The 25137-nt window shown below is 40.7% G+C and overlaps 1 protein-coding gene and 2 pseudogenes across 4 annotated transcripts in view; 1 reads left to right on the top strand and 2 right to left on the bottom strand.

Annotated features, from left to right (window-relative positions):
• The window catches only part of Dock8 (dedicator of cytokinesis 8), a 231693-nt gene that overhangs the window by 38180 nt on the left and 168376 nt on the right, over positions 1-25137 (bottom strand). For all 4 annotated transcript variants that reach the window (XM_004838202.4, XM_004838200.3, XM_004838199.3 and 1 more), the window contains 7 exons: positions 14318-14463; positions 12366-12548; positions 11889-12021; positions 10725-10812; positions 4637-4733; positions 2557-2691; positions 1258-1410 (listed from right to left, as the gene is read on the bottom strand). In XM_004838202.4, the coding sequence (XP_004838259.1) occupies positions 1258-1410; positions 2557-2691; positions 4637-4733; positions 10725-10812; positions 11889-12021; positions 12366-12548; positions 14318-14463 (935 nt within the window). The remainder of the gene's footprint in view (positions 1-1257; positions 1411-2556; positions 2692-4636; positions 4734-10724; positions 10813-11888; positions 12022-12365; positions 12549-14317; positions 14464-25137) is intronic.
• On the bottom strand, positions 4744-10716 carry LOC147825950 (BTB/POZ domain-containing adapter for CUL3-mediated RhoA degradation protein 1 pseudogene; annotated as a pseudogene).
• LOC147825951 (solute carrier family 25 member 36 pseudogene) lies at positions 20915-21912 on the top strand (annotated as a pseudogene).

Below are 25137 nucleotides of genomic sequence, written 5' to 3' on the forward strand. Positions count from 1 at the left end.
CTTAATCATTTCCTTTTCTCTCAGTGAAATGTGAGCTACACTCTAAGACTCACATTATTGTTTAAATAGTTTGGATGTTGCGCTCACATAAATCTGTCAGGCTCCCTTTAAATTTTCATTGAGGACTGGGCTGCTTCCCCACTTCCTGCCTGGAAGATTCTTATAAAATCAGGTCATAGTATGTATCTTTTTGGGTCAAGATTCTCTTCTTGGAACTTTATTTAAACTGCAAAGAGGAATGAGACCTCCAAGGCCAGGACTCCTGAGATTTTGTATTCTAATTAAGCAACCACTATTCATTTCTCCTGTTTTTCTTGGACCACAGGAAAACAAGGCTACCCCCAAAAGCCCATGGGAAATGCCCTAAAGGCTTTTTTCTTCTTTCATATGATACTGGGGATTGAACCCAGAGCCTTCACACTGAGATACATCTCTAGCCCTTTTAAATTTTTTTTTTTTTAATTTTGAGACCGGATCTCACTAAGGCACTAAGTTGCCCAGGCTGGGCTCAAACTTTCAATCCTCTTGCCTCAGCTTCCCAGAGTGGGAGGATTACAGGCATGCTGCACCATGCCTAGCTCTTAAAGAGTTTTAAATAATTACCCCTAATATATTCTGAGGACCCTGGATGTCTTCCATGGCCAGTTTATCTTTAACATCATTTGAATGTGCTCACTGACATGATCAAAAATAAAAATTCCAAAAGAATATATCTAAATCTGTACAAATGAAGGCAAAGTTTTACTGTTCTACAATAAAGCTGAACTCCAAAGGCTTCTAAGCTTTGATTAAAACTCAGGTCTAGATGACACTGATCATTAAATATTCCCTTCTAGAGTTCCTCCAGGTACCAGCCAGAACTGGCACCATTTCAGAATTAAGAAACAGGACATACTCCAAAATTCTTTTTTTTGGTACCAGTGATCAAACTTAGGACCTTAAATCCCTGGCCCTACACTTTCAAATTCTTAACCTGTCTATTGTATTTGCTCCACAAATGATAACTTTTAAATCTACAAATATTCTTCCATTTCTTAGGGAAACAATACACATGGCAACCAGCACATTCAATTAGTCCAGATTGTCACTTTAAGATCTAAATGCAGGTGAAAGCTGCTATCCATCTACATATTCAACTGTTTCTTACAGACATAAATGGCAATATTGCAAAGGTTTTCTTCAGTTTTCCTCTCTAACAGTGTTTTGCATTCACTTTCTGTACTAATTCTGGGTCACCCAGCTGGTCTGAGCTCTTACACTGGTGGCTCCAAAACTGAACCTCATGAGGAGGTAGAGGGTGGCACAGGCTTGGCTCCGGGTGACATCCATGCTGCTGCTGCAGTGGTGCAGCACTCGCTGACACAGGTCCGCACACTGTTCCACCTCCTCCTCGAATAGCACATCTCCGAACTAGGACAGACACAACAGGACATTAGGCATAACTTGGCACTTTCATACACTCTCTGCTTTGGGTACCTGTTGAAATATGCAAATGTCTGCTTGGACAAGCAAAAAGCCCAGAAGAGTTAATGTGTTGCTCTGTACAGATAATGAGCTACATGAGTCAGAAGATGGATTTAAGCAATGAAGTCAACGCAAGATTTAATTATCAACCACACAACTGAGGCCAGGGCTATTAACTTCATTGTTAGCCAGGTTGAATTCACTGGTGAAGTTACATCTCTGAAGGAATCAATCCTGAATGACTAAGAAAGAGAAAATGGCTCTAATAGAGGACAGCAGTAGAATTTTACTTTTTAAAGTTAAAAGGCCTCTGCGAAGGTGCTCCACTAAGATTTCCCATAAAGGAGAAAAACTAGTCTGCATAAACTGTGGTACCCAAAGTAACGTACATTCTTGGGCTATCAGAAATTAATTTCTAAACCTCTGGCATTGAATGATGTATTTTTTGAAAAATTTTATTTATTTTTGCTTTTCCAATTTTTTTACTTTTATTAGTACATGTTTTCAGTACATAATGATTACATTCACTATAGGAGATTGGTACATGTACATAACACATTTCAGTTCCCTTCTTTCCCCCATCCCCTTTTTATTTTTCTAGCATCAGATTCATTTATCTTATAAGACCTTATAAAGTTAATTATCATATATACAGATTGCAAACCAGACTAACAGGCCAAAGAACATATAACACATGTAACACAATTGTACTAAGTCAAGGTATATATTTTGTAAGACTTTCTAATGGGAGTCATGTATAGGATTTAATCTTACTCTGATAAGGCATTCAAGAGAAACGGTAAAATTGCAAAGCCTCTCAATTTGTTTTTGCTCTCGTGTCATAGACTCTCAGTGAGATGCCATTTTACATTTTGCTAGTCAGGACCACATTTCAAGGACACAACTGACTGTCCTCTCTATGCTGACTTTCACTGAATCATTACATCTATTTTCTTCATAGGAAGAATTAAGACATTTGAAGCTGTGCCACTTAATGTACTCTATGGGGTTTGGTCCACTTGAAGAAAGAAGTGAGGACAGATGAGAATCTTATTCTTAGTGAAGAGTAATAAAACAAGCATCTATGTTTACCTTGGCAATGAGGGCTCGGAGTGTCGCAAAGCAGTGAGTCAGGTAGGTGGTACTCTGATCGCAACTCAGTGAATTCACCAGGACCCTCAGAACACCTCCCAGCAGGTTGTCTTTACAGTCCAGAGCAGAACTTGCCTGGAGGAACAGAAGGACAGCATCCCTGAATGTGTGCACCCTGCCAGGAAGTTTGAGGCCGAACACAGGAGAGGCTCCTGGTCATTAACTCAGTGATCTGATGTTCCATCGCCTTCAGATGAAGGTTTTATGGGTTTTCCAGCTACCATATCATGTGCTCCTTCTTTGATGTCCACAAGGCACAGCTTTCCTTGTGGGCTTCAAAATCACAATTGTGTGATTCCCAGTAAAACAGGGCTGCTTGGTGGCAATGGTGTTTCTGAACAGAAACTTATTTATCAGCTATAGCTAACAACACCAAGGATAATAAATAAGTTTCAGCATTCTTGGAAAACTACAGACACATTTTGAAGACTGTTAGCAACCAAAGTCATGTTGTATAACAAAACCATCATGTGATGCTGAGCATTTATCAAAGACATAAAAGTCAAAGATACCCCACATTCTTTACTTTTATTTTTGTACAGTAATTACTTTGATTTTATAGAAGTTAAAAGTTGAATAACTAAGGTTCCACTGTATTTCAACAATGTTGCTTCTATCCTTAAAAAAGCAACACTGGATTTATTCTAAAAATGGCTTCTTGAGGAAAATGTAAAAATTTATGTTTTAGGGCAACTGAAAAGTCATTACCATATAGGCTTCTTGGGACTTTTTGAAAATATAATTTAGAAGATAAAATATGTTTTGGTTCACAGAGACACTACGTACGGGTGGTCCTTCATTGGTATCTGTGTGGGACTGGTTCCAAGAGCCCTTCATCCCACCCCCCTAGATACCAAAATCTGAGGATGTTCAAGTCACTCATATAAAATGATGTAATGTTCACATACAAACTACACTCATCCTCCTGTTTCTTTAAATCATTTCCAGATTGCTTATAATACTTTATACACTATAAATTATATGTAAATAGTTGTTATGTTGTACTATTTAGGGAATAACGATAGAAAAAAGTCTGTACATGCTCAATACACATGCAATATTTTTGACCTGCAGGTGACTGAAAATGAAAATGCGAAACCTGAAGATCTGGAGGGGTCACTGTATTTTTCTACAGCAGGGATGGCAAATTCAGAGGACAAACAACTTTCCCTGACCAATTAGAATCTAAAACAGTCATCATTTATCACACTTAGCACTGATTTTTACCTAGTCCAGTCATTCTTTTTTTTTGGTACGGGGGATCAAACTCAGGACCTTGCACTTGCGAAGCAGGCGGCAGACCCACTGAGCTAAATCTCTGGCCCAAGTTTTAGTGGCCTTTTTTTTGGTACTGGGGATTGAACTCGGGTCCTTGCACTTGTGAGGCAGGTGGCGGAACCACTGAGCTAAATCCCCAGCCCTTAGTCTAGTCATAATAACAACCCCTATACCAGTGATGGTAAACCTTTTAGAGATGAGGGCCCAGGGCACAACCCAAAACTCACTTATTTATCGCCAAGTGCCAACACTGCAATTAAACCTGAATACTGAGGTTTTAGTTTAGAAAAAACAACTTATTCATTAACATCTTTTGTCTTAAAAGAAAAACAAATAACATGCATGCCACAGGTTTGCCACCACTTCTATATAGCAATCAGTGACCATTATTCAACTGAAGTTGACCTATCCAAAGAAACCTAGTTGCCAGGCTTATTCTAGATACTAAACTAGAAGCCCACCATTTTCATTACAAACCAGGCACACAGTTGGGCCAATTTAACCACGGAGGTCGGCTCATCAAACACCTAACTCTTTCCAAGTAAAGATGCAGAAGAATGATATCTCTGGAATTTGCAGGGTGCACGCCGTTACAAATAGTAAACTTCCCAACTTCATTTTTTAAAAAGGCATTTTGGGATCATGTTTATTTCTTTCACAATTTTAAATAAAGAATTCCTTTAAAAATTCCAGTAAACACAGTTATGTCAGAAAGATCAGATCAGGTGTTTATTGTCCTCACCTGGATAATGTTTTCCTGCATGTCCAGGATGATTAAATTTGCTTCCGTAGCTAGATTGCCACTGATTAAGGCTTCTTGATCTAACTCTGCCTTTGTTCTAAGAAACAAAAAGAGGTCAAATTAAAGCACAAATGAAACTTGGCCAGGTTCTAATGATGGCAATCTATGCACCAAGGCACAAAGAAATCTTTGGAACAGTTAATTTTGAAATGAAAATAAAATTTCTGGTTCAAGTAACTAAGGAGATCGGGTGCTTTCTGAGATTGATGTTTGCTTAGAAAGATTGTCTAGGTGAAGTCTCCAGGTCACACTCATCCCCTATTATAAATAATGATGACAATTATAAAAAAAAAACGGGTAGAGAAACAATTGTTGGTTGCTACTGGCAATTATGAAAGCCCATCAGATGGTTGCCTACAGTTTTAGAGCTATGCCTGCATCTCACGCATGAGAACTATCTTCAGATCTGAGTGAGGGGAAGCCCCTGAGACATGTTGGAGACACTGGGTCTGATGTGAGTCTGGTAAACAGCAAAGCTACTAGGTTAGCAAAGGGTGCTGCTTCAGAACTGAGTCAGGGGAGATAAGATCTCTTAACTTTCCAAAAACCACTTTAGGTTTGCTTAACTAACCAAAGAAAAACCTTTTACTCTTTTCCAATGGAAGGCAAAGGATGCACTCCTATGGGGCAGGTCATCTATCATCCTGCTGGGGATTACAGGTTACTATATACTAAGAATGGGAGGGAAATTGCCAGTTGCTGCTTCTCTATTAGATACCATTTTAAGGAATCAGTATGGTTCATGCACTAGTTAATCCATTTTCATATAATGTAAGTGAAGCTGGAAAGGTATAAAATAGTTCCCCTCATTATGGTTTTGCTTTTGTAGTTCAGCTACCTACGGTCAACTGCTGTCTGAAGATATTAAATGTAAACTTCCAGAAATAAACTATTTATTAGTTTTAAATCATGCACCATTCTAAAGAGCATTCTGTCCCCTACCATCCTGCCTGAAGCAATGCTTTGTCCAGTGTATATGCTGTATGTGCTACCCACCCATTAGGCATGTAGTAGCTGTCTTGCTTATCAGATTGGATTGGCTGTCACAGTATCACAGTGCTTGTCTATAGGATTCAATGCCATCTGTGACTTTGGGCATCTACTGGGGTTCTTAGAATGTGTCCCCTGTGGATAAGGTAGAACTACTGCATTTTGTCTCACTATACACATTTAGTTTTGAGGAAAGAGGCGTGAAGAATTGATTTTCCCAAGATATGTCAGTGGCCAAGATGGTACAATAAAGGCTGGGTATCATGCTATGAGCACAGACGTCTTAGACCAGGATCGCCATTTAGCTGTTCTCTAGTCCCCTTGTTCCAATAATGGGGCACTGTAGTTGTTCACATACCACTGAGTGATTAAAAATATGTTTCTGGGAAACTCAATTGTTTTCATACTTAGCATAAGCTCCCTGGTCCTAAGTTGCTTGACATATTTTCTCATTTTCCAAGTGATAGCATTTGGGTAAAATTAAAAAAATTTAAAAGCTCTTTTCAATTAATTTATAGCTAGGTTTAAATTTAGAGCAACACTGTCCAATAGAAACATAGTGGATAGGGCCAGGGATTTAGCTCAGTGGTTTCGCCGCCTGCTGCGCAAGCGGAAGGACCCGAGTTCAATCCCCAGTACCAAAAAAAAAAAAAAGAAACATAGTGGATGACACATAGGCCTCACATCCAATCCCCACCATCCAAAGCAAAAATAAAACAACCTAAGAAAGAAAAAATACTGTCAATGTGTACAGTAATGTAATTAATATAAAAATTACTACTGTAAAATATGGCATCTATTTTATACTCATTTTATATTTGAATTTGAATTAGCTACATCATAAGCATGCAACAGCTACTTGTGTTTAGTGGCTGCTATACTGGGCAGTACAGATCTAGATTATTCCAATTTTGTTCTCAATTTTTAATTTTGGTAAAATATATATACATAACATACAACTTGTCATTTTAATAAGTTGTAAATACATAGTTCAGTGGTAATAAGTACATTCATACTGTTATGCAACCATCATCACCACTAATCTGTTTCTCTTTTCTTTCTTCTTTCTTCCTTCCTTTCTTTCCTTTCTCTTTCTCTTTCTCTTCCTCTCTCTAGTAGGAGTGGGGATTGAACTCAGGGTCTTTTCACTGATCTATATCCCCAGCTTTTTCTTTTTTAATTTTTTGAGACAGTGTCACTGAATTGACCACCCTGGTCTTGAACTTGGGATGCTCATGCTTCATTCTCCCAGAGTGCTAGGCTTACAGTCATGGATTACCACACCCAGCTAATCTGGGTCTGGAAAAGCCTACCCAGCTATGCTTACTCCACTGGTGGTTCCCAGACTTAACTTCACAATAGAATCTCTTGGAAAGTTTTATCAGATACTGGTTCTTGGGTCTCACAGCTGGAGATTGTGAGTTAATTGGTCTTGGCATTTTGAAAGAAAGAGCTTTAAATTTCCCCAGGTGATCCTAATGTGCATCCTAGGTTGAAAATTACAGCTGTAAAGGAAACTAAAATAATTGGAATGTGATTTGAAAGAGAAAGGTGAAAGATACTATCATCATAATTACGAAGTTTTCCAAATAGCTAAATTGAGCAGATATAATTGTTCTAGGACATAGCCCCTGAAGATCTGGAGATGTGCACCATTAGCTCTCGTAATGAGAAGCCCACCAGGAGGCTCAGGGCTGAGAACTAATCTAGATAAAATTAGCAGGACCTGCATGGTAAGATTCAATATTGTAGAGAAAATTGGCAGGGCCTGCATGGTAAAATTAAATATTCTGTTGTTACTGCAAGCAAAAGGGAAAGGTTTCTCAAAACATTTACTTAGTCACTTTACTTAGTCCAGGCAAAACATGCCTTGTTAGGCTCGTCTTTTAATCCTACAGAGTAGAAGACCTAACCAGCTAAGCAGTTCTGCACCTACTGAATGCATGGTTTTGTGTGATATCATACACCATCTGAATTAGAATGTACCGACTCTTAGAGTCAAGTTATAAATCAGTTGAGGGAATGAAGAGCTACAAGAAAATACCTAAAACAAATGGTAATTATTATTATTATTTTTTAAAATTATTCCAATAATTTAATAGAAAATTAAAACAATAAATAATATGAAACAGATGGAGAAGATAGCTGAGCTGGTACAGGCCCAGGCCCGCCTAGGACACAATTAAGCAGGGAGGGGAGTGCAGGTAGGAGGCAGCGCCCGCCTGAGGCAGCTCGGAACGCGGGGTGTTACTAAGGGCTGGATCAACACTTTCCTGTGTACAATGAACTAAAGACAGAAAGGGGGTTCTAAATCGTCCTAACCAGCTGGTGGGGGGAAGTCTGCAGGGACAAGAATGGCGAGGAGGGAGCAAATGTTGGCCTTCCAAAGGGCTCTGCCTGCAGGGGCTGGAATGGGCTGTGTTAGCCGTGAGTAGAAAGGGCCAAGGCGAACTGTACCATGACACAAGGGGACAGAAGGAAGACCCACGACTTGGCCAGCAGAGCCGGGGGAAAAGGTCTGGGAGAGGGAGAGAGAAGAAGGAGGCACTGGGGCTCAGAAGCAGGGGGCAGGGAAGGCTCAAGGTCAGTCCTTGAAGACAATCTGCTGGCCATGCGGACGCTCATCATGGGTGATGTAGCGCCGGACGTGGATCCTGCGGACACGGTGCTCTCTGCTCTCATCTTCCCCTCGGCCTGTCCCACCACCTACAGCCGCGCCCCCTGTGGCCTCCAGAAGGGCTGGGTCTGGGCCCCGGGGAGTCTCGTAAATGAGGATATTGAGGGTCTCCTCGAAGATCCGGGCCTCTGGGAACTCCACCTTGATCTGCTTTTTCTCCGTGGCATAGACAATGGAGGTGCAGCACACCTCGGCGATCTTGCGGCCCTGCCCATAGAAGGACCAGCAGTAGATCTCGTCCCCCAGGACATCCTCGAGGAAGAGCAGCCGCCCGTGGAAGCGCAGGGCCAGTTTGTCAAACAGCTCAATGTTCTTAAGTAGCTTGTCATCTGAGGTGCTGGTGTAGGAGTACTTGTTACTGCGGTTGTGCAGGAGCTTCACCACGGGCTTGCAGGTGCTGACCAGGAGCTGCTGCTCCTCACGGGGAGATGTCACCATGGGAATGAGGCACAGTGGGGACAGGTGCTCCCTTTTTTGCTGCAGTGCCAGCTGGCAGTCCTCGATCAGGCCCTGCACCAGGTAGTAGCGAGCTTCACCTAGCAGCTCCCCCAGTTCTCTGGTACTCTCAGGTAGCTGCACGGACCCATCCCGCAGGTAGCTGAGGATTGTACCAAAGTGGCGGCCACTGCGGTCAATCAGGACCCAACCTTCGGCGTCGGTGAGCACCTCCGCGCGGCCGCTGAACATGGCTTTGAGCATGGAGTCCTGGCCCGTGAGCGTGCGGAGCGTGGTGTTGTGCAGCGAGCCGCCCACGTTCAGCTTCACGTACTTGCTGTTCGGGGTCAGGGTCTTCAGACCGCAGGCGGCGGCGCCGGGCTCCAGCCCCGAGGGCGTCGCGGCTTCCAGGGCCGGGGCACGGGCCGCAGGGTCGGAGGCCTGAGCCGACATGCCGGGAGGGGGCGGCGAGTCAACGGCTCGGACTCTCCGGCCTGCCTGCCCTCCAGGGCCCCGAGGCCAGCCCGCGCCACCCTTGGCGAGCCGTCACTCGTCGCCCCTAGCCTGTGACGCCGGCCGTGCGCCCCATCGCGCCACCCGGAAGCACGCCCCGCCGGCCCGCCCGCCGCGCGCCAGGCCCCCTGGAATTATTGATAAGACTAACAACGGGGTTTCCCAAGTAATGCCTGTAATAAGAATTTGTTAAACTCTTTGATGTTCTAAAATAATTTGACTTCAAGAAGTCCCATAAGTGAACCAGAATGTATCATTCTTACAGTAACAGCAGAGATATTAACAAATATTTAATTAAAAACAACACTCCTTTTCAAGTCATCCCATCTTCCCATGTGAGGACCGAATCATCCACCATGGGCGTATTCGCATGTGTGTGGAGGGTCTTTATTCAATGTTTTGCTGAGTGAATCCTGGGATTCATACCTATGAGGCAGAGGAGATGTCCACTATGCATTCAAATATACTTAGTTTTAACCCTCATGTGTCTAAATTATTGCATATATAGTCCCCTTTATATATAGGGCATTCACTGCAATCCAATCAATATTTTTCTTCTTTCATTTCTTTGTATATATTTTTTCTGACTATAATAGATAACATGATACAAATTCATTGTAGGAAATACAACAAAGCCTAAAAAAGAAAATATCAATTCTCTATATTCCCAACATCCAAAGAAAACTATTATTATATTAATGTTCTTGGTAAATTTTCCTTCCAGCCTTTTAAAATGCATTTACTGGGCCGGGTATTTAGCTCAGTGGTTTTGCCGCCTGCTGCGCAAGCACAAGGACCCAAGTTCAATCTCTGGTACCAAAAAAATAAATAAAAAAAAATAAAATGCATTTACTATATGTAATTAGTGATCTGAAATGGTACTCTAAACCCAAATGCATTTGTTCCCTTAGGAATTATTCCATAGCTATTTCTCCATGTCATTAAAATGGTTTCAAACACTTCAAAAACAACCTAATATTTTGTTATATATTACCCTATTCTTGAGCATTTATGTTTCTAATTTTAGAAACAATTTCAAGTAATGCTAACATAAATATCCTTGAATATATATCATTGTACCCTTTATGGAAATACAGATTTGAAACTATGTGGTCTTGAGTACCTTGTCTCCTTTTCTCTATTTCCCTGCTCCCCATTAGCTGCTTTAATTAAGCTATCTGAGGTTGGTTAATATTATTTTTCTTTAAATTCTTATCAATATAATACAGGTTTAAGAATTAGAAATCATAACTCATTATACTTTTGGTCCTTGGATGAACCATATTTATACAGATAGAGATGTTTCATTTTCTTACCCTTGGAAGGACCCAGTTGTTTTAGTAATACAAGTAGCCTGGGAAAAATAGTTTTGGACCTTAAATAAAAGTAGAACAAAGTTGCTGAGTGACTCACTTATCTAGCTTCTCATTAGCTTGCCGCCAATGTGTCTGCTCTTTCCTCCATCTCAAATTTTCATTTAGGCCTGGAAATCGGTCATTCCCTAGGAGTTAAGAAATGCACAACAGGAATTTGATTAGCATGAAACTCTCCAAGATAACCAGAATTTCCGTAACAAACTCAACCAGGAGGACTCAGCACTATTTCTCTGGTTAATTAGAGTCTGCAGGGTACTGGGAGGAGATAAAACTGCTACTGCCAATGTCTGGGCTGGTCTGGCCTTTGATTGATGGCTAGAGCTTAAGAGGAATCCCGGCCTTTCTGGGTTGTAAGGAAGCACATTTCTCATAAACAGGGGGTCACACCGAAACTCTGTGGGTTTTCACTGAATCACTGGCAAAGAGAGTATAGGTGTTATTTTAGGTGGCCAACCACCACTGAAAAACTTGAGCTTCCTCCAACTTCCCTGCCATTATTTCTCACTTAATAGAACAAGCTGTCACTCTGTTTTACTGAGAGCACAGTGAATAAGGAAAAAGATCAAGGGTGCCTGGGCATTGCACTCTGTTCTAGAGTGATGAGCTCAGCTTTTTGAGGTCATTCCCAGTGCAGCAGGTCCTTGGAAGTTTGGAACACTCTGAGGCCATTTTGGGGAACTGGTTCCATTCTGGCAGTGCCCTGAATGATTTGGGGAGATGATCTTGGAACTGTAACTCTCTATTTTCTTGACCATGCCCCCGGTGTCTCTAGAAAGGCCTTAGTCTCAAGGGAGGCACTTCCTATCTCATTCATGACTCACATTTTTGCATGTAACCTTCACCCACAACCAAATTTTCATTAAAACATGACATCTGGGACCTGGGGATGTAGCTCAGCTGTAGAGCACTTGTTTAACATGTACAAGCTTCTGGGTTCAAATACCCAGCACTGCAAACAAACAAACAAACCACCACCACCACCAAACCCTATGCCATTTGGGAACATTTTCAAAGTCTTTGGACTTAAAATAGCAACTTTCTTTTAGGTGCAAAGGGCTTATATACACCATGCACAGAATTCCAGACTTGCTGTCTTTGATGGTTCCATAAATGTCTCGAGAATGATTTTAGGAGGACATTCTTTTCCACAGAGGGTGCAGAACTGTTTGACAAAAAACAGGGAAGGGCTAGCGGGACACACCTGGAGCCCTGCAGCGGCGCATCATTTCCCCTCTGGCTCCTTCCCCACGGAGCAGAGCCTCTTCCAGCCTGGCCTTGACATCCCTTGACTTCTGCAGGACTTGAGTGCTGACCTTATCAGAGCTTGGTTTTCCCTGGACAGGATAGAGGCAAGGGGACAGTCACTTTGGTGAGATCACTATTGATGGGGAGAAGTGTCACAACCGATCACTCCATGGTCGTGTCGGCCAGTTTTGACACATACTACTGAGAGACACTCAGGGGATTCTAGGCCTGAGACCATTAAGAAACGAGGCCTGCAACAGAAGGCAGATATCCTTTCCCTATGGAATGATCACATCTATAAAGGGAGGTAAGCTATGATTTTGAATACAAAAATATGAAAAAATAATAAGGCAAACAGAAGGGAAGAATAACAAGACAGAATTGAACTTGAAAGATTAAAAACTGGCATGAAGTTAACATATGCTACACTTACCTTGTACTCAAAACAGGAGACACAGATGAAAAGCAGGTCTAAAATTCTATTTAACTGCATTGATGGCAGGTCAGCAATCCATTTCCTAATTAGGCTCTGATCGGCATTTTTCATGATCCACAGGAAGCAAATCATGAGGTTTCGGGTGGTGTCAGCATTCAGTGAACTGTATTGTTTATAGGGCTGGAAGGAAGAGAGGGGGATGGAAGCAGGGGAAGAAGTCAAGCAACAGAAAAACCAAAAGCTTACGGGCTACTAATCTCTCAGCACACAGTGACTACTTCCTTGGCTGAGTACCTGCTCTTAGTAGCCCTGCCTGCCTTAGGCAAGGAAGATGCTTCCCTGAGCTGGGCTGCTCAGCAATGAGGTTCACCTGGGGCAGTTGGTGCCTGAGCCAAGCTGTGGGCCACATAAACGATTGTTCTCTTAGGAGCAATGTGGTCTGGTGCTTTGCTTTGGACCTCAACCATGGTCTTTGATCTCAATGATACAAAGGGGCTTTCTTGCTGCTAAGATCTCCAAGTACTGTATTTCTCCAAGACAGACAAGGGAGGGTTGGACTTGTAGAAGAGAACTAGCCTGGCCGGGTGCCATGAATAACCTAACTGTTCATGATTTAGCTTATTTGATACAGAGTCTAAAGTACAATATAGGAGTCATGAACTGCTCAGTAAATGAATCAAATCCAAATGTTAGTGGAGTCCTCTGCCATGGGACTCAAACCATGATTTATGTTTGCATGAGCAGGGGATGGGGGCCCTCAGGCCATCTGCTATGATATTTTGGCCACAAGTGTTCATTTTAGAGTGCTGAGCACATTTCTGTCACTCATCACATCAACACAAACAACACTATGTGGCTGCACCCTTGGCTCATACAGCCCAGCTAATATACGGTGGAATGTGGTGGTGAAACTGCAATGAACTATTTGTGAGTTATGTGAAGGAAATGTTAGTTTTGGATGGTCATAACAGAGATGATGAAGTAACTTTAACTTGAGTTATTCTGAGTATGCTGACAAGAAGAAATGAAATCTTTAGATACAATTTCACAGAAAACATGTTCTAACAGGTGAACTTTCTGCTTCTGAGTTTCTTCCTTAGAGGCAAGTAATATAAAAGGCATACACAGCCTCAAGCTGGTCACTTTGATTACACAGATATTAGAAAGGTGGAAGAGGTCATAAAACACAGTATTTATCAAACTGTAACATCAGTGATGTGGAATCTTAAAGGACTTTTCCCCATTCCTCCAGATCTCCCTAATTAGCCCTCCTGGGGATACTGAGCCTGCTAAATGCTGGAGGGAAGAGAAGACAGTCATCCAGAAGAGTTGGGTCAAGACTTTGCCTTCTCCGAAGAGAACCATGTGGACTTCTCTGCAGATACATGTCTTAAAATGAAATGCAAAATTAAATTAAGCTGAGGATATAGTGTTGTTTTGACAAGGGATAGTCAGAACTTAGCAACAGACAGATGAATCCTACCCCAAGGAAATCAGAGCCCACAGGGTCAGTGCAAAAGCATAGAGCCAAACAGCCTGCCTGGGCTCTCTGGGGAACTAGGCAAGCTGAAGTCTTTTGCTTAAAAGCACTTATTCCAAGCATTTGGCCCTTCAGTCTCTGTTTGGAGGCAAACACAGTGTGACTCATAAATACAGAAGAAGCATGCCACAAAACTCCAACATAAGGAAGAATTGGTTTGCTCTCCTTTGTAATGATCTGACCCTTGAACTTGGCACCATTGGGTCCATCTGCATCTGTACTATATTCTTGCTATTGCCAGAACCCTGTCTGGTTCTCGTATCCCTCGGCTGTCAGCCTTGTGATGATTCCTTCCAGCATAGAGTAAGGAGGCAGCAACCATCCCTGCTTGCTCTATGCTGGGTTCTCCTACCAGAAGAGGGGAGAAGACAGAAACAAAACCAAACTAGAGAAATGTGCACCAACATACCAAGGAAGACAGCATTGTTCCACTAGTCTTCAAATTAAAATGATTCCCTGCTATGGCCAGGGCCACGTTCTGGTTAATTGCACTGACCCCTTCTTGTTCTTCATCTGAGCCATTCATGCGGCTTTTCCCACTGCGAGCATCTGCAGCTGGAATTAAAGGGTCATTGGTGACATCATGCCAAAGACGACATTTCTCTATTCCTCTGCCCAGTATCCAATCAGAGACTGCGACTGCTTAGACACTAAAGTTAGTACAGTAATTTTAAACCTGATGTTTGGCACTATTTATCTGCTACTATCTATAGAAAACTTCAAGCAGGCTACAAATAGAGACAAAACACTGATGAGCACAAGATTAAGCTAGAAATTAAAAATTTCAAGTTTTGAAAATGACAGCTTTCAAAGCTTTTGTAATACTTTCCTGTGAAATAATTTACTTTGTTCATTTATTTAATTTTAATTTTAATTAATTTATTTATTTTTGGTACTGGGAATCAAACTTGTGCTTGCGCAGCAGGTGGCGAAACCACTGAGCTAAATCCCCGGCCCTATTCATTTACTTGAAACAACGAATAGAAAAGTACCTACAATAACAAAATTAAGGAAGCATCTTATAAAATACTTAGCTATTATCACAAGTTCAGCAATAATTTATGAGATTTCAGAGTTAATCTGAGATAAATGCTAGTTTATTCTGCCTAAATAATATTGATATATCTGTATGCATAGGAATAGATATGTGCAAACAAAAAAGGGTCAACCATTTAAAAGGCTATTTTAAAAATATTCTACCAATCACATACATTACAAACTGTTTGTTCAAGTCATTTTTTAAGAAGTATGCTTGTATAAATACTGAATAGTTTCTCTAGTGTGAGTTACTGAAAGTGTAAATAAGGATCAAAAGGTATAATAGATAATGCAAAATAGGAAGAAAAAGGGCAAAGGGGTAGGGGAAGTGGGAAGGGTAGGGGAAAGGAAAGAAGGGAATGGAATTAATAAGAGAAAATGGAAAAATGGAAACAAAGTCTGTGTAAATAGGGAGGGATGGAGGGGTTGAAGGGAGGGCAGGAGAAGGGGGAAAAATAAGAACCAAGAGAAACTATGTAAAGGTGCAAATTTCCAATGATGAATGTCATTATATTGTACACCTAAAATATACCAATGATTACAATGAATAATCGATAATGCAAAATAGGAAGAAAAGGTCCAAAGGGGTAGGGGTAGTGGGAGGGGCAGGGGAAAGGAAAGAAGGGAAAGGACAAATGCTGAGAAATGGAAAAAATGGAAACAACGTCTTTGTAAATAGGGAAGGGTGGAGGGGGTGAAGGGAGGGCTAGGAATGGGGAAAAAATAAGAACCAAGATGCATCATGCAAACGTACAAGTTCCCAACGAGAAATGTAAATGTGTGGTATACCTAAAATGTACCAATAAAAGAATTTAAAAAAAAAAGAAGTATGCTAAACACTTGGTACTGATTAATTCATTAAAAACCCATGTTTTATCAGACCCGACAATGTGCACTGTATCAATGTGGACTTTCAAAATTTCAGAAAAATGTGAGTATAGACAGCACTTCATTTGCTAAATATTGAATTTTGAGAAATAATAATTTAGTGTTGTGTTTTCAGGCAACTAGTACTGGGATTCAAACTCAGGACCCTGCGCTCACCAGGCAGGCATGAGGCTGCTGAGCTACATCCCCAGGCCTACTAGTTTTCTCGGGGCCAGGGATTTAGCTCAGTGGTTCCACCACCTACTAGTTTTCTAAAAAAAATGAAATGCATAGCACATGAAAATTATGCAAGACCTGATAACATTATCAAGACTAATGTGAAGATATATTCTTATTTCTCTTTATATTCACAGGGCCACATAACAAGAAAAAGAGGAAAGGCTATAAGTACTTTGTATTTGCTAAATGTTTTTATAGAAGTTCTATAGTTTCATCCTTATCTTAACCCTAAGAGGTAGGCATTGCTATCATATTCTTACAATTTACTGAGGAAAGAGGAAGAGAAAATAATAAAAAACTAAACTTGTCAATGATCACATATAGTAATATATGGAGTTGACATTTGAATTTAGATGTACCTTTTAATTTGAAAGACTATAAACTGTTCATCAATATAAAGATTCTATATTTAAGAGATACTCTATATTATCCATAATTGTGGATTAATTTCTACTATTTTCCTTTCTGTCACATGACAATATGTCTTTGTCACCCTGACCATAAAGTTCAATGCACAAAGTAACAAAGTCTAAAGGCTCCAAGAACAAGGGTTGAAAAGTTCTGATTCTGAGTGACTGATTTGGAAAATTCTAATGAACAGGAAGCTTTGAAGAATGTGTGCTAGTGTGCTTCCTTGTTTGGGAACAAGTAAAATAAGTCAGAACTCTTCAAATGAAACAGTCTGGAAACTTTACTGCAAGGAATCTTGAAATGTGAGTCACATGCCATGCTCTGCGTTACTTCCTTACATTCTGAAGGTGCTTCAGGCACCTTCAAAGGCATTTTCAAATGCCTTCCAGGCAGGCGCTATAGGGAGAAGCATCTCATCATCTTGTACAGCTTGCTCTCCCCTGTGTGCCAAGCTTGTTTCTATAATTCTCTTGCTCTGTGGCTCCACAGAAATTCACAAACCCTGGCCCTTTCTCTCTCAGTTTTTCTCTTTATAGCTTTCCCCTTGGCAGTTTGGTGGAGGATTTTATTTTTTTGGAAGAAGGGGAAAATTACTTTAATAGGAATGCTTGTATCTCACCTTATGATTTTGAAGCCCATAGGTAATTGATCTCATTTCTATGATCTAAATAATTGTCATGGGGGCCAGGGATTTAGCTCAGTGGTTTTGCCGCCTGCTACGCAAGCACAAGGACCCGAGTTTGATCCCCAGTACCAAAATAAACAAACAAACAAATAAATAAATAAATGCCATGGTAATGATTTTAGAAATAATGTAGTCAATCATGACACTGCATTTAGAGGGAGTGGGGAAACCTGGATGGTTCCAAGATCCCAAGGATAACTGGATAGGGATAGCTGGGCTCAGCTACACCTACACCCTAGGATCTTTCATCATCAAGAGAACAGCATGGCCATTTCCAAGAATTTCCCTTGAGCTGAGGAAAAAGCATGAATCACTTTGAAGTGACCAGGGGTGTGTGTTTGTGTGCGCACGTGCATATGTGTTGGGGAAAGGATAAAAAGATTATTTCTCTCAAGTTTTATGTAAGAACTTTGTCTATTTGGGAGGGGTGTCTTGTGTGTGGCAGGGGCTCTCCCCCTACCTACACTCTCTAATCCACACTGTAATGCATACATAGACTCAGAAGTGTACAAACCCCTTTAAAAAATCTATCCTTTTCCCTTACTGCCAAGCAAAAGATACTAACCTCAGAATTTGTTTCTTGGTGCTAAAGGCAAAATTTCTCTGCTGTGGAAGAGCTTCCTAATACTGAAAGACATCATAATTTTGTTGTTGTTGTTTGGCATAGAACAAAGGAATTGTTTGGTTTTATTTGAGACTACATCTTTGCTTAAACAATCATAAAAGAAAAGCAAAGGAACATCTTATTTCAAGAAATTAGAGCTCCAGCACAGAGGAGGTGAACCTTCCGGGCCTCTGTACCACTGCCCCCAGTGCTGAGGTGATGAGCCACTCGGGTACCAGCAGCACACATCCCACCCCACCTCCTGTTGAAAAGAGAAGACATTTAAATAAGTCTCAAAACCAGACTCCCAGATCACTTAAAGCAACCCCAAAGGAAAATAAGATGGAACAATCTGATACTCAACCACCTAGACTCCCTGAACTGGCAACAAAAGAGGATCTGGAAAAAATTAAATCAGAAATAATTTCTCAGATAACAGCAGAGACTGTGGGAATAGTGTAAGGGCTGATTAATAAATCTACAGAGGACACAGATGAAAAAATAGAGGACCTGAGGAACATGATGGAATCACAACATAGGAAACAAATAGAGTCCATAAAACAGATGCAAACAGATTTCCAGAAGATTAAAAACTCCACTGAAAGTTTACGCAGCAGAATGAGCTAATGCGAGGACAGAATTTCAGATATAGAGGATAAGATTGCAATTAGTGACCAGGAAAAGAAAAATTTCTTTAAAATAGTAAGTGATCATGAGAAAGCAATCCAGCAGCTGCTAGACAATGCAAAGAAGAGTAACATAAGATTGATCGGAGTCAATGAAGAAACAGGACACAGTGCAGATGACATAAAAAAAACTCTTCACAGAAGTGATGGCAGAAAACTTCCCAAGCAGGGGAAAAGAACTTGACATACAGATAAGCGAGGCATATAGGACTCCAACTAGCCTTGATCAAAAAAAAATCTACACACAGGCATATAATAGTTAAGATTCCAGAAACCCAACAGAAGAATAAAATTCTACAAGCAGTGAGAGAAAAGAAACAAATCACATACAAAGGAAAGCTCATCAGAATTACAGCAGACTTCTCAACACAAACCCTCAAGGCAAGAAGAGCTTAGAGTGATGTATTTCAAGCCCTAAAGGAAAACAGCCTCCAACCCAGACTGATATACCCTGCAAAACTATCTTTCAAAGTTGATGAAGAAATAAGATACTTTCATGACAAAGAGAACCTTAGGAGCTTCATGAATACCAAACTAGCATGCCAAAAATTTTAGACAATAACCGAGGTTAAGATAACGAGGATCACAACCTCAGGAAGCCCAGCAGAATGAATCCATTGGGCATGACAAGAAGCTAAACTCAAAGAGGGAAAATCCAACAAGAAGAAAAAGTCATGACAATGATAAGTCAATATGTATCAGTTATAACCATCAATGTTAATGGTCTCAATTCACCAATCAAAAGAAACAGACTTGCAGAATGCATCAAGAAGCAAGATCCAACAATATGCTGCATACAAGAAACACAAGTAATTCAAAAAGAAACTCATAGACTGAAAGTTAAAGGGTGGAAAACAATACTCCATGTGACAGGAACCCGAAAAAAAGCAGGAGTAGCCATCCTCTTTGCAGATCAAGTGGATTTCAAACCAACACTGATTAAGAGAGACGAAGAAGGACACTACAGCCTTGTAAAGGGAACAATCCAAGAGGAAGAGATGACAATCATAAACATATATGTACCAAACACTAGTGCACCCAACTACATAAACAAATACTAACGGACATGAAAAATCAAATAAGCACTAATACAATAGCAGTGGGGGACCTCAATATCCCACTGTCAGAAATAGATAGATCAACTAGACAAAAAATAAGCAACAAAATACTAGAACTCAAACTCATGAACAAATGAATTTAACAGATGTTTACAGAGTGTTTCACCCCACAAAATCAGACTACCCATTCTTTTCAGCTGCACACGGATTGTTCTCCAAAATAGACTACATACTTGCTCATAGAACATGGTTAAGTAAGTACAAAGGAACTGAAGTTATCCTCTGTATATTATCAGACCATAGTGCAATGAAATTGGAGATCAATAGCAAAAGAAACTGCAAGAGGGCCTGGGATTTAGCTCAGTGGTTTTGCCGCCTGGTGCGTAAGCACAAGGACCCAAGTTCGATCCCTGGTACCAAAAAACCAAAAACCAAAACAAAAAAGAAACTGCAAGAATTTCATAAACACAGGGAAAATGAGTAACACACTTCTGAATAACCAATGGATCACAGAAGGAATTAAAGAAGAAATCAAACAGTTCCTACAACTGAATGACAATGCCAATACAACATATCAGAATTTATGGGACACAATGATAGCAGTCTTATGAGGGAAATTCATAGCAGTGAATGCTCATATTAGGAAAACAGAGTAAGCCCAATGAAACAACCTGATGCTGAACCTCAAGCTTCTAGAAAAAGAAGAGCAGGACAAACCCAAAGCTCATACAAGGGAGGAAATTATAAAGATCAGAGCAGAAATCAATGCAATGGAGACTAAAAGAATAATACAAGTTTCGCCGCCTGCTGCCCAAGCACAAGGACCCGGAGTTCGATCCCCGGTACCAAAAAAAAAAAGATACAAAAAATCAATGAAGCCAAGAGTTGATTCTTCAAAAGGATAAACAAAATTGACAAACTCTTAACCAACCTTATCAGAAAAAGGAAAGAAAAGGCCCAAAGCCATGCAATTAGGAATGAAAAGGGTGGGCCCTGAGATTTAGCTCAGTGGTTCCGCCACCTGCCTTGCAAGTGGAAGGACCCGAGTTCCATCCCCGATACCAAAAATAAATAAATAAGCAAACAAATAAATAAATATGAGGAATGAAAAGGGTGAAATTACAACAGACCCAACAGAAATCCAGAGGAACATCAATACCTACTTCAAGAACCTATGCACCGAATGCCCCCGCCCGCTCCGAAGGAGAGCACCAAGCGTGAGTGGGCGGGGGTGGCAGCGGCAGCGGAGGCGACGCCCCAGGAGGGCAGCACGGGTTGCCCTCTGCAGCCGCTTCTCGGCCATCCCCTCGCCGTCCCTGGGCGTTGTATGTCTCCTTCTGGGTCCGAAGCCGCCCGCAGTAGCGGGCAGCCCCAGCCGCGTCCCTGCTCAGCGCCCGGAGGACATGCTGGAGAGAGAATGAGCCAGAGCGACACGCTGGTGCATCTGTTTGCCGAGGGATGTGGTGGCACAGTGGGAGCTACTCTGACATGTCCACTGGAAGTTGTAAAAACACGGCTGCAGTCGTCCTCTGTGACACTTTATATCTCTGAAGTTCAGCTGAACACCAAGGCTGGAGCCAGTGTTAACCAAGTAGTGTCTCCTGGACCCCTCCATTGCCTAAAAGTAATCTTGGAAAAAGAAGGGCCTCATTCCTTGTTTAGAGGATTAGGCCCCAATATAGTGGGGGTGGCCCCTTCCAGAGCAATATACTTTGCTGCTCACTCCAACTGCAAGGAAAAATTGAATGGTGTATTTGATCCTGATTCCACCCAGGTTCACATGATTTCGGCTGCAGTGGCAGGTTTTACTGCAATCACTGCAACCAACCCCATTTGGCTTATAAAGACTTGGTTACAGCTTGATGCAAGGAACCATGGGGAAAAGCAAATGGGTGCTTTTGAATGTGTCCGTAAAGTGTATCAAACAGACGGACTTAAAGGATTTTACAGGGGCATGTCTGCTTCCTGTGCTGGCATATCAGAGACTGTTACCCATTTTGTTATTTATGAAAATATAAAGCAAAAACTACTGGAATGTAAGACTGCTTCTATGATAGAAAATGGTGAAGAGTCTGTAAAAGAAGCATCAGATTTTGTGGGAATGGTGCTTGCTGCTGCCACCTCAAAAACTTGTGCCACAACTATAGCATATCCACATGAAGTTGTAAGAACAAGACTACGTGAAGAAGGAACAAAATATAGATCCTTTTTTTCAGACACTGTCTTTGGTAGTTCAAGAGGAAGGTTACAGGTCCCTCTACCGTGGTCTAACAACTCATTTGGTGAGACAGACTCCAAACACAGCCATTATGATGGCCACCTATGAATTAGTGGTCCACCTCCTCAATGGATAGCAGCACAGGCTGCCACACTGCAAGAGGGAAGATCAAAAGATTGCAGTGGATCATGGAATATTGGAGTCAGCATGGTGGACAAAAAGAATAATAGCTTGGAAACATGTACCATAATATGCCTAAGTGGAAGTTTGGTGAAGATAGCTACACCACATTACTTAGTCTTTCAGTATTGTGGAAAAACCTTAGCCACCTCTAAAGGAAATGCCTTTGGAAGCACTCCTTTGTCAAAATTGCCATTTCTCTACCATGTCCACCAGACACAGTTGTGTTTTATTGACCTATAACACTGAGAGTATAGTGTTTATTCTAAGAGGATTTTTCCAGTCTTCTAAACAAAGCCATCCTTAAATATATACTGTACTGTAGATAACATAAATATCTAACTTCTGACTTTTAATTCCTGTAATACTGTAAGATAACAATAATTGCCAGATACTCAGTATTCCCATTTTGCCGAGAGGACTTGGCACAATATTTTAATTATTTGGCAGCAGTAATCACTGCTTTTGACAACCAAGGAACTGTAGTCTAAATATCTTGTGTATTAAAATGTTTTGAGTCTCTTCAGCTAACAGGTGTTTGATGTTTAGCATAACGTAGACTTCAAATTGTTACCATATAAAATTCACATCATAATACATTGCAGATTAAAAATTTAACCAATAAAAAAAAAGAACCTATGCACCAATAGGATGGAAAACATAAGAAATGGACAGATTCCTAGATATGTATGAATTACCAAAGTTGAACGAAGAAGACCTACAAATTCTAAACAACCCAATATCAATCAATGAAATTGAAAACATAATTAAAAACTTAACCAACTAAGAAGAGCCCAGGTCCTGATGGCTTTACTGCCAAATTCTACAAGACATTTAGAGAGGAACTACTGCCACTACTGTTTAAACTCTTCAATGAAATTGAAAGGGAAGCAATACTCCCAAATTCATTCCTGGAAGCAAGTATCTCCTTGATCCTGAAAGCAGAGAAAGATCCAACCAAAAAAGAGAACTATAGGCCAATCTCACTAATGAACATAGATCCAAAAATCCTTAATAAGATAATGGCAAATAGAATTCAGAAGATCATCAAGAAGATCATACACCCTGATCAAGTGGGATTCATCCCAGGGATGCAGGAATGGTTTAACATATGCAAATCAATCAATGTAATATGCTATATCAATAGAGCCAAGGACAAAAACCATATGATCTTCTCAATAGATGCAGAAAAAGCATTTGACAAAATCCAACATGCATTTATGAGAAAAACTCCACAAAAAATTGGAATAGACGGTCTCTACCTCAATCTGATAAAAGCCATCTATGAAAAACCAACAGCCAATATCATACTAAATGGTCAAAAACTGAAACCCTTCACACTAAAATCAGGATCAAGACAAGGATGTCCACCATCACCACTTTTGTTCAATACAGTATTGGAAACATTAGCCACGGCAATTAGACAAAAGAAAGAAATAAAGGGAATAAAGATAGGAAATGAAGAAGTCAAATTGTCATTATTTGCAGATGACATGATACTGTACATAGAAGACCCCAAGAACTCCACCAAAAGTCTTTTAGACTTAATAACTGAATTCAGTAAAGCAGCTGGATACAAGGTCAACACACAAAAATCAATAGCTTTCCTCTACACGAACAACAGACTCCCTGAGAGAGAAATAGGACAAACAATTCCTTTCACAATAGCATCCAAAAAACTGAAATACCTAGGAATCAACCTAACAAAAGAAATCAAAAGACCTCTTCTCTGAAAACGATAGCACTCTGAAAAGAGACATCGAAGATGATATCAGAAAATGGAAAGACATCCCTTGCTCCTGGGCAGGAAGAATCAACATAGTGAAAATGGCCATACTTCAAAAACTGTTATATAGATTCAATGCAATCCCAATTAAAATCCCAGCAGCATACTTCACAGACCTTCAGAAAACAATCCAAAAATTCATTTGGAACAAGAAGAGACCTAGAATAGCAAAAGCAATTCTAGATAACAGAGACATGGCAGGGGGTATCACAACCCCCCAACTTGAAACTACACTACAAAGCTACTGTGATAAAACAGCATGGTACTGGCAAAGAAACAGATCTGAGGACCAGTGGAACAGATTAGGAGATGCAGAAACAACTCCAGACACACTCAGCCACCTCATCTTCCACAAAGGAGCCAACCATCCTCACTGGAGGAAAGATAGCCCCTTTAATAAATGGTGCTGGAAAAATTTGGTTTCAACTTGTCAAAGATTAAAACTAGACCTATATCTCTCACCATGCACTAAACTTAAATTGAAATGGGTTAAAGATCTAAATATTAAAATAGAAACACTAAACCGGCTGGAAGAGAGGTTAGGTAGAACTCTTGAAGACACTGGCGTAGGAAAAGATTTCGTGAACAAAACCTCAGTTGCCCATGAACTAGCACAATCAACAAGTGGGATCTCTTTTTATTAAAAAGCTTCTGCACAGTAAGAGAAACCACCAGCAGTGTGAAGAGACAACCCACAATGTGGGAAAAAATTTTCACCTGATGTTCCTCAAAGGTCTACTATCTAGAATCTATAAAGAACTTTAAAAAATCAGACCTCCCACATTTAAAGACCCAATCCAAAAAAGGGCATCTGCAATGAACAGACATTTCTCAGATGAAGAAGTAGAAATAGCAAATAAACATATGAAAAAATGTTCAACATCACTGGTCATTCAAGAGATGCAAATGAAAACAATGCTGAGATTCCACCTCACTCCAGAAAGAATGGCTGCTATCATGAAATCAACTAATAACAGATGCTGGTGGGGCTGTGGGGAAAGAGGAACCCTGCTTCACTGCTGGTGGGAGTGTAGACTGGTGCAACCACTGTGGAAATCAGTATGGAGATACCTCAAAGAACTAGGACTGGAAGTCCCATTTGACCCAGCTATACCCCTGCTGGGTATCTTCCCCCAAAGAATTAAAAGAATCATACCACAGTGATATATGTGCACCCATGTTCACAGCAGCACAATTTGTAATAGCTAAAACTTTTGGAAGTAGCCCAATTCCCCATCAACTGGAGACTGGATGAAGAAAATGTGATTTTAAAAAAATGGGGTACTACTCAGCCATAAAAAATGAGAAATTAGAGACATTTATAGCTAAATGGATGCACATTGAGGCCATACTCTTAAGTGAAAGAAATAGGACACACGTGTAAATACAGAATAGTTTCTCTGGTGTGAGAAACTGAAAGTGTAAATAAGGACTAAAAGGTATACTAGATAATGTG

Source organism: Heterocephalus glaber, unplaced genomic scaffold, assembly GCF_053883595.1.
Source record: "Heterocephalus glaber isolate CG9 unplaced genomic scaffold, H.glaber_assembly_v1.0 deba00001481, whole genome shotgun sequence".
Taxonomy (NCBI): Eukaryota; Metazoa; Chordata; class Mammalia; order Rodentia; family Bathyergidae; genus Heterocephalus; species Heterocephalus glaber.